The sequence below is a fragment of the Megalobrama amblycephala genome, linkage group LG17 (genome assembly GCF_018812025.1).
Source record: "Megalobrama amblycephala isolate DHTTF-2021 linkage group LG17, ASM1881202v1, whole genome shotgun sequence".
Taxonomy (NCBI): domain Eukaryota; kingdom Metazoa; phylum Chordata; class Actinopteri; order Cypriniformes; family Xenocyprididae; genus Megalobrama; species Megalobrama amblycephala.
In genome coordinates, this window is record NC_063060.1 from 43,384,226 (window position 1) to 43,394,242 (window position 10,017).

The 10,017-nt window shown below is 36.8% G+C and overlaps 1 protein-coding gene across 1 annotated transcript in view; it reads right to left on the bottom strand.

Annotated features, from left to right (window-relative positions):
• tmie (transmembrane inner ear) overlaps positions 1-9,360 on the bottom strand; it is a 40,419-nt gene extending 31,059 nt beyond the window's left edge. Inside the window, exon 1 of the mRNA XM_048162855.1 lies at positions 8,969-9,360. Coding sequence (XP_048018812.1) covers positions 8,969-9,115 — 147 coding nt within the window. The 5' untranslated portion in view covers positions 9,116-9,360. The remainder of the gene's footprint in view (positions 1-8,968) is intronic.
• Between the last annotated feature and the right edge of the window lie 657 nt (positions 9,361-10,017).

Sequence of the window (10,017 nt, forward strand, 5' to 3'; positions counted from 1 at the left end):
AACTGTGTTGTCCACATAAACATTGATGTAGTTGGTCATATAATGACTGTCCATCACCTCAGACCAGATCCTCACAGTTCTGGTGGTGACAAGTAGCTGCTAGTATGATGAGATGTCAATTACTAGCAGAGATGTTATTATAGTTTAATATGCCAAAGAGATATGGCCTTTTGACCTATGCATAACAATTGTGTTCTGGTTGGTTTCTGGGTCACCAAGTCCATCCAAAGCTGCAAATTTAACTTGTGCTCAAAATTGGAATAAGGCATAAAACATTTGCGAGTAAAGCAGCATTTCCATCCCATGTGTTCAAAAGAACAAAACCGTCCCTTCCTGGGAAATTGGTGCAAAATATCTGAATAGAAAATGGAAGTTTCCACCGTCAGGAAAGACATTTCCTCCAACATCAATGACTTGTGACTCAAAGTAGCAGATGAAACGCACAAACACTGTAATTTGAGATGCAATGGTTCGCTGGTTAGTCCTGTTATCCAATCACAGCCTTGGTTGAGGCAAAAAAACTGCTTCAAAGATGAAATGAACCAATTTAGCAATTGATGATCTTCTGAACAACAGCTGAAATGCATCATATTCCTGTTATCACGGTAAGGCTGCTTTGAAACAATCTGTACTGTATAAAGCGCTATATAAATCTCCAACCCTAAGTGTCACCAGATCAAATGGTGAGGCTTGCATTAGCAAGAACTACTAATAATCAGTATTGACTTAAACCATTAGTATTTAGTATTGACTGATTAGAATGATATTTCTGCTAGATAAGATCAGTAAGGCTGGAGATAGCAGATGTCCTTTCAGCTAAAAGTAAATTACTATTGATGTTTCAGTCTTATTCAATAAAGCCTAAGATTTCCACATGGTCCCTCGCTGTGTCACGTCGATAGAGAGAGTGCTAAAAGCCCTTTCAGACATTCGGAGCTTGGCACCTGTTTCGGTCAGGTCTAAGCAAGTCTACTGTACAAGCAAGCTAACAATTTACATGCAGAAACTCTTCAATGTGTAGAAACAGAATAAGCCTCAGAACTCCAGAGCATATATTTATATGTTTGATTGATAAATGGATAGATGTATTGGCCAGAGAATGAGAAGAAATCATTTTTATTTCACTGACTGTGTAATATCGGAGAGCGGAGTGCCTCAGGGATTTGTACTGAGCCCATTCCAGCTGTGAATAAACATTACTGAAAGCAGAACGAAATGTCTACTTTGACATCAGTCAGACAGTTAGTAACCTTTTGTAGTTTCACAAAACCAAATAACAGAATTCTAGACAAGGAGATACATCTGAAAGGTGCATGTATTATTACTAAATTACATATAATAACGTGCAAAAGTCAAGGAATATTAGATGCTTTACGATGGTTATTCATATCTTTTGCTATAGTGTTCCAGAAAGATCAATCTCAGATTTCCAACAACTAAGATCAATTTTAGATTTACAAACATTACTTTTGCAAATATTGTAATAATCTATTGATTATATGGCTTAAGAAGAGATCTACACTCACAATTGAGTCAGTCTAGGTTTACATGAAGAGCGACTAAGATAATTCTTAGAGGAATTCTCACCGATGAATATAACAGCCCTAACAACCTGTTCAAGTATCATGGAGAAATCGGCATTGTTTTTCTTACAGACTTCAGACTTGAGCACAGAACAGCATATGCCTATATTATAACTGAAGTGAAGTCACAATAGCAATAGACTGTGAAATTACATTGAATGTGTTATGATGAATAATGACGATTTGCTTAAAATCAAATCTAATGTTAATGTAAATCTAATTCATGGAATTATTAAATTATTACCACAATTAACTTTTTACTTAAAAAAAAAAAAACTACCCTCAAAATCCTTAAAAATGAATTACTACTACACGTCTCCCATATATATATATATATATACAGATTTTTTTATATCTAACATATAATCAACTCACAGATCATTATGCAATGACAAAAAAGCTCACTAAATCATACAAATATTGATGTTTAAATGTCAAACTATAGTCATTCAATAAATGTATTTAAGTTTCGATTTCTGACATTTTTGATCAGTAGAAGTAAAAGGAGTGGCATCTTTCCCAACTTATCAGTGCTGCCAATCCATAAAAAAAAAATGAACTAATTAATCGCACATTTTTCTGAAATGAATCGCGATTAATCGCACCTAACATTAAAGTTTTTAAATATAATTTTATATTGTAATAAATCGATAAATATCTCGAATCAAAGCAGTTATCAAACACTTCACAGACTTTACTATATATTTTAGATTAAAATATAGATTCATATTTATTAATTTTTATTAAAGCTACAAAAGTTATTCAATTAAGAGCAGTGAGTGATTTTAATTTTCTTTTGTTCAATTAACATTAATGGCAGACTGTAGCAGGTTTATTAGGCTGCTGTCACTTTAAGACCTGCCGCACAATGCGGATCTGCATCCTATTTTTTCTCAATCTTTGTGCTCATTTAAGACTTTATTTAACTCATTTAAGACTGTGCCTACGAGGATACCTAACAAAACAGGCATTTTGGCATAATTTTGTAAGTTTTTGTGTTAGTCAGTAATGACAGCGGCAAACGCTACCAGCATCATATTGATGTGATTTTGGGCTTTATTAACGTCTTTATCTACCCCTACCCTAAACTATGGAAGCTTGTTTGTGCCACTGAATAAAAAATAACAAAAGGTAATTGGGACTTTTTATCTCAGAATTCTGTGAGAATTGTGAGATTATATATTTAATTTACTTTTGGCATTTATGCCTTTATATGCATCTGACTCTCTGTTGTGCTCAATGCTCAATCCACAAGGCTATGGCTCAACCATCTTCTTCTAATATCAATTAGCTCTGGTTATAAACCATATACCCTATAGGCAAACAACTGCACTAACCAATTGTGAATTGAAAAATACGCCAATACAATTGAACAATATTTGAATAAACAAATATCTCTTTAAATGAAAAGTTTTTGAGTGAAACAAGTAGGTCTAACTGAAAACTGAAAAGGTCATGTTAAATATCAGCATTAAGGTTGATGGTTTTAAAGATTTATTGAGTCATTCAACGTACTTGACAGCCAATCAATCATGAGATGCAGACTGTTTGGAGAGTTCAACTGGCAATAGATCATATATTGATATTTTTCGTTGCAATGTACTTCATGTCTCTTCTCTTCTATCCTCCAGAGAAATAAAATTGTAGATTCTTATTTGAGGTACAGTCCTTAACAACTCCAGACAAGCAGCAAGCAAAGACAAAAACGTCTCTATCTGCACACATTCACATATGTAAAAATGAACTAGGCATATATTTAAATGTGTTCATATAGTATGTCAAATAGCATGAAGAGCTTCTTCCAGCATTATATGATATGATATAATTGTGTCTAATAATACACAGATTGCTTGCAGCTGATTCAAGAACAAATCTCTTCGATTACTTGGGTGTTTGATGTGTCTATTAATATGAATGAGCATCATCCTGTTTTCCAGTTCAACTCTGTTGCCTGCTGAGCCAACTGGAGCACAAAATGTTACCAAACCATAAATTTGTGTTCCTTAAGATGTTTCATGTTGGAATTAAACATTGCCCAGGCAGGGAAAATTGGAGGCACCTGGGTAATTGACCCTATAATGAGTGTTTAATTAGCAGTGGGTGTAGAAAACAGGTGCTGTGAAGAAACCTGTAGTATTATCGGTTATGAATGTAAACTAAACTTTTGCCTGCACCTTAAAGATGTGTCTGAGAACAACTGATGTTGCGTATTTGGGGTCTTTTAGATAGCACACCTTGTGTTCTCTTTGCTGCTCTATATATACCTGATGAAGGCCTGTGTGCCGAAACGCGTTGGCAAAATAAACTTTTGATACATAGCTCCAGTTTCATAGTTTTTTGTTTATTTTTGACTCCTGCTGTGTGTTGCTGGTTTTGTTCCTAAACTACATATTTTCCATTCCATGCACCTTGTTGGATGTGAAGTTGCACCAGACTAATTATATTACACTGCTCTATATATTTGTCAGACAGACATTATTCAGTGCCTCACACTATAAGTGCCATGTTTTTAAAACGCTGTGTCAATACTGTAAAAGTACTCTAGTTCAGCTTTGGAAAAAGGCATCTCGTGGCCCCTGCGTTCAGTCAAAGACTATAGAATAACACAAGACATCTCACTCGTATTGTTTTGAATGGGAGAAAGTGTAACGCGCAATATGGCGGAATAAGTCCCGCCTTCTAAATAAGAACCAATCGCCGATTGGTAAAGTCATCGCGTCACTGCAGCGGCTGTTAGAAGCACTGATTTCTATAGAAACAGTCAGACGCGCGCCTCGAAATGAGGCACAAGAGACGCGCATTTAGGTTTGCGCATGCGCATTAGCTTGATCCAGCCTGAAAAATACAGTTTTTTTTGTCATGATTCGATAGTTTGGAAAAAACATTTATGAGACAGTTGTTGTCAGATTTCATTGGTGATTTCAAATATGAAATTTAATCATAAGGTTGGCAAACAGTTTTGGAGAATTTGATGTTTCCCCATTCAAAGAGATAGGAGCTGCATGATGCCCAGGATGCCCGAGAGGCATTTCAAAGATGGCCGCCGAGTGAAATGACTTGTCTTTTTAAAGGGACTTTGGTTCAATTTAATTATACTCCATCTACCTGGCTGATTTTAAGAGCGGCTCTAATCTATATATAAAACATTCTAGTTTTATTCTACATTATCATTACATCAACATTTTCTGCAATTGATTCAAACATATAACGTACAGATTCCATTTAAAAGTACTGCTGGGTTAAAATTTTAGTTAAAATAGGTTGTAAATTAAAATCACTTTAACACACGCTACTGCCATACAAAACAAGCAACAGTAACCAAAATGTGAAATTTACTGATTAGCAAGAGCACCTAAAAATGGACAAAAATATAGGTAAAAGTCACCAAGAAAGACACAAACTGAAAGCCAGTAATACACAGTTAGGAATAAACTGTATTATAGTGAATCGACATGATTAAAGCATTTTTAATCGCTCTTCTCAAGAGCCATTCCTACTTTTTCAGTTCCTGTTCAGCAGTTATTCACAACTTCTCTTCGATTAGTTTTCTTCTATTTTCCACACATATTCCGGTCATGAGAGCCGTGAATACCGATATGCGAGGTCAGCACTTAAAGAATGGTTGGAACTTGACGTGCATGAACTCTTTCACGGCCGCATTCCCAACCCAGCATCGTTGGGTTACTGAATATGAACGATTATCAACCCAAGTTGGCTCAAATCAACCCAACATTCTCTGAACTTTAGCTAAAGTTATGAACAAACATTCTTCCAGTTACATTAATAAAACATTTGTTCAAAGTTCTCAAACATTAGCACAAAAACATTATTTATACATTGTTCATGGAATGTTTTGTAGTTGAATGTTTGTCTAATGTTTTTTTAAATGTTGCTACTTCTACTTCTTTCTGAATGTTCAGAGAACATTCAAAAGTAGCTTTCCCATAATGTTTGCAAAGTGATAAAATGGAATGTTCTCTTAATGTTCGCATAACCAAAAAAAAAAAAAAACGTATTCTCTTGTTCTCTTGTTTCACAGAACTACTGAGCAAGTTTACTACGCCAAAAATATGGAGGTGATTATGTGAAGTAAACATCAAAACGTATTAGTTTACAAATGATGCACTATGGTGAAAGTGTTTTGAGGAACCAAGGAACCACACGAAAATAAGTCATTATTAATCATCTGCCCTGTAATAATAATTGGTGTGAATAATTATGATAAAAGTTGTTGGTGTTTTACTGCAACCAGTGTTTATTTCAGCTGGAAACTGCAGTGATTTGTATATACAGGTGCTGGTCATATAATTAGAATATCATCAAAAAGTTGATTTATTTCACTAATTCCATTCAAAAAGGCACCCCAAACCATCACTGACTGTGGAAACTTTACACTGGACCTCAAGCAACGTGGATTGTGTGCCTCTCCTCTCTTCCTCCAGACTCTGGGACCCTGATTTCCAAAGGATATGCAAAATTTACTTTCAAGTCAAGTCAAGTCAAATTTATTTATATAGCGCTTTTTACAATTGGTAATTGTTTCAAAGCAGCTTTACATATTAGGAGCACAGAAAAAAGAGAAGTGGTTAAAAATAAGCTGTACAAGCAAGCATGGTAATATGTAACATATACAAGATGGTGCTACATTAAGCCAATGTCGGCTGACTCCCAGGGGTGGAAAAAACCCCCTAGGAGAAAAACCCAGCGTGCTAACACTGGGAAAAAAGTCCTAGGAGGGAAAAAACCCTTTGGAAGATATATATAATATAATATATGAGAGAACATAACTTTGGACCACTCAGCAGCAGTCCAGTCCTTTTTGTCTTTAGACGCTTCTGACGCTGTCTGTTGTTCAAGAGTGGCTTGACACAAGGAATGTGACAGCTGAAACCCATGTCTTGCATACGTCTGTGCGTAGTGGTTCTTGAAGCACTGACTCCAGCTGCAGTCCACTCTTTGTGAATCTCCCACACATTTTTTAATGGGTTGTGTTTCACAATCCTCTCTAGGGTGCGGTTATCCCTATTGCTTGTACACTTTTTTCTACCACATCTTTTCCTTCCCTTCGCCTCTCTATTAATGTGCTTGGACACAGAGCTCTGTGAACAGCCAGACTCTTTTGCAATGACCTTTTGTGTCTTGCCCTCCTTTTGCAAGGTGTCAATGGTCGTCTTTTGGACAACTGTCAAGTCAGCAGTCTTCCCCATGATAGTGTAGCCTACAGAACTAGACTGAGAGACCATTTAAAGGCCTTTGCAGGTGTTTTGAGTTAATTGGCTGATTATAGTGTGGCACCAGGTGTCTTCAATATTGAACCTTTTCACAATATTCTAATTTTCTGAGATACTGAATTTGGGATTTTCCTTAGTTGTCAGTTATAATCATCAAAATTAAAAGAAATAAACATTTGAAATATATCAGTCTGTGTGTAATGAATGAATATAATATGCAAGTTTCACTTTTTGAATGAAATTAGTGAAATAAATCAACTTTTTGATGATATTCTAATTATATGACCAGCACCTGTATAGTTAAGTTTTTGGAGATTTAACTATATGGTGTTTGGTAAACGCCCTTGAAGATGCATACCGCCACCTACTGCAAGCTTAGGATAACCTAGTCTCAGCTTTAGACGTCACGCACACGGACCATTGGCTGAACATCTGATGCATATGGTAAGCGTATTACTGCCCTGTCAAAGTTTGAACTAAATTGTCAAATACAATATGCTATTGCAAGTATATAACAATTAGTTCAAACTTTGACCTGTGGAGGGCAGTAATACACTTAGCAGAGTCTACACTGCCAGAATTCTAATAGAGAAGAAGAAGAAGAGAGCTAGTTCAAGGTGAGCATTTATTGTTAAAACGTATATAATTTTTAATTTTTTTTTTTTTTAAATTTTCTCTAGATAAGACTCTTATTCCTCATCTGGGATCGTGTAGAGCTCTTTGAAGCTGCACTGAAACTGTGATTTTTCAACCGTTTGGAGTCCAGTGAAGTCCACTATAAGGAGAATAATCCTGGAATGTTTTCATCAAAAACCTTCATTTCTTTTCGCCTGAAGAGAGAAGGACATGAACATCTTGGATGACATGGGGGTGAGTAAATTATCAGGAAATTTTAATATGAAAAAGAACTAATCCTTTAACTGGAAACACTTTAGGATTTTCAAAGTCTTCATCTGGTTGGTTGAATTCTACAGGATGTCCGAGAGATGTGTGTGTCACAACTGTGACAAAGACCGCTTACCAGGATCAACTAAACACTGGATTTTCAAAATTATTTGAAGTTCGCGGCTCCATTGTTGCAGTGAACTTGCACAACGTTCTTGAATGAATAATTTATTCGATGCATAATGCTCTGTTATAGTAGGAACATCAATTTTTACATTTTCACCACCCTAAACATGACGCGGAACAAAACGAACTGTGATTGGTTGCATTACATGTCAGTCAAATGTCCTCTTGGGCGGTCCATGGCCGATGAAAGATGCGATAATGTCCAGATCTTCTGCCGTCGGTCTAAACATCTGGCTATGTGAGAGTAAAGATAACTGATACCGATCAGTTAAAAAATGCTTAATCGGCCTGATAAATACATAAAAATAAAATTCCTGAACATAAATTCACACTGAAACAAGGATACCATAAAACTGGTGTTGTGACTGCCGTTTCATTTTGACGTTAATGTTTACTTTAGGAGTTTGTTTAAATCTCTAAAATTAAGAAATAGTAATAGTGACGCTAGTCTTAGCAAGCAACCACTAATAATTCTTCCAGTGGCAACTCTGTTTCGAAGTCCTACAGAAAGCTGGCGAGATCTTTTGTGTCAATGTGACTAATAACCTTCAAAGTTGAAGTTTAAGACAGCCATTATCCACTTCTATTCCATTAGTTTCTTTCAACACTTTGTGTGAAAAAATGTTTGCCATGCACATCATGAATCTATTAATTTATTCTGGAAACTTCGAGGAACTGACCTTTCAGGAAACTGAGCTCTAATGTAACTAAACTCACAGGAAACTGAAGCAACCAAGGACGAATTTATTTATATTTTATTTATATCTTTTTGTCTTGACAGATGCAACAGTGTCCTTGCACTACTGCACTTATATAACTGTACAGCGGCATTTGACTGTCAATAAATGTTTTTGAAATACCATAAGCGCTAATTTGAGATGTAATTAGAGAAATCTACTGCGAGACTAGGTGCATTTTAACCTCATGTGTCCACTGCTTTCAAAAAGCCATCCGGATCGCTGCAGTTTTGTCTGTAAATGTATTCAGTGCCATAAAACTGAAAAGCAGTTCATGCTAGCCTGATACAAAGAGAACAACAGCAGCAATGCAGTTTAAGGGCCATAAAATCCAAGCAGCTCTTACCTCTGGGTCTGGTATCTGGGCAGCCGCATTGAAGACGTGGTGTGAGATCAACACCGCCGTTACGCTCATCAGCAATGGGACGAGGCTTGGCGGTTGATGCCTAGGCCCCTCCATCGCCATTTTCCCTCTTCTTCTCCCACGCCTCATCCCTCCCCCTGCTGCTTCTGCCCGGAAAACTGCGCAGGACCACAATAGTCCAGGTGATTGATAGTCGATCAGTGCGAAATATCCACCACCTCCCCTACATGAATGCTGCTCTGGTCTCTGTCCTAACGCTCCACAGAGAGACTACGCTCGCCGCTGCAGAAAGCCAGCCACTCGGCTAAAGGCCATTAATTAATTAATAGCCCTGGTGTCGTTTACAGCCTTGCCGCCCGGAGCACGGAGAGGTTACGAGAGTTGTGGGGGGAAGGGAGTTACAGGGAAGGACACAATGAGATCAGAGGAGTTGTGTGACACTCTGGAGACACTTTGTATTTTGATCACACATTCATCTTAATACAATGCCTGGCTAAAGGATCGGCAACAGGTTTTCCAATAATTATGTGAACAAAGTTGTTCAGCTGTCCACTGAGATAAGGGGAATTTACTGAACTGTAAAATGCTCACTTTTTTTTTGCTTTTTTCTAAAATAGTCTCACTGGAAAAACACGCCTCTACCTACATTTTGGCAAAACTTCACTGCGGTTTTCAGCTGAAAATGAACACTAGTGGTAGTAAAACATCACGTTTTAACTTTCATTTCTTTTCACAGTGGGATATTATTGATTTAGTCATATTTTTGCACAGTTCAAAACACCTTAAATCATTGTGCATGATTTGTAAACGAATACATTTTTGACTGGTTGCATCACATAAACAGCTCCATACACTCTTAGAAAAAGGGCTGGTGTGACTTGGTGTGTCATGGCCTTAAAGAGGAGCTATTCTGCTTTTTTCACATTTCCATCTTTCTTTATTGTGTAATGTTGTTGTCTGAGAGCATGGAAAAGCTCTGCAAAGTCCCTCCAGCGGGAGATATTCCCTGTATCAGTGTCAATGTTTCTGAA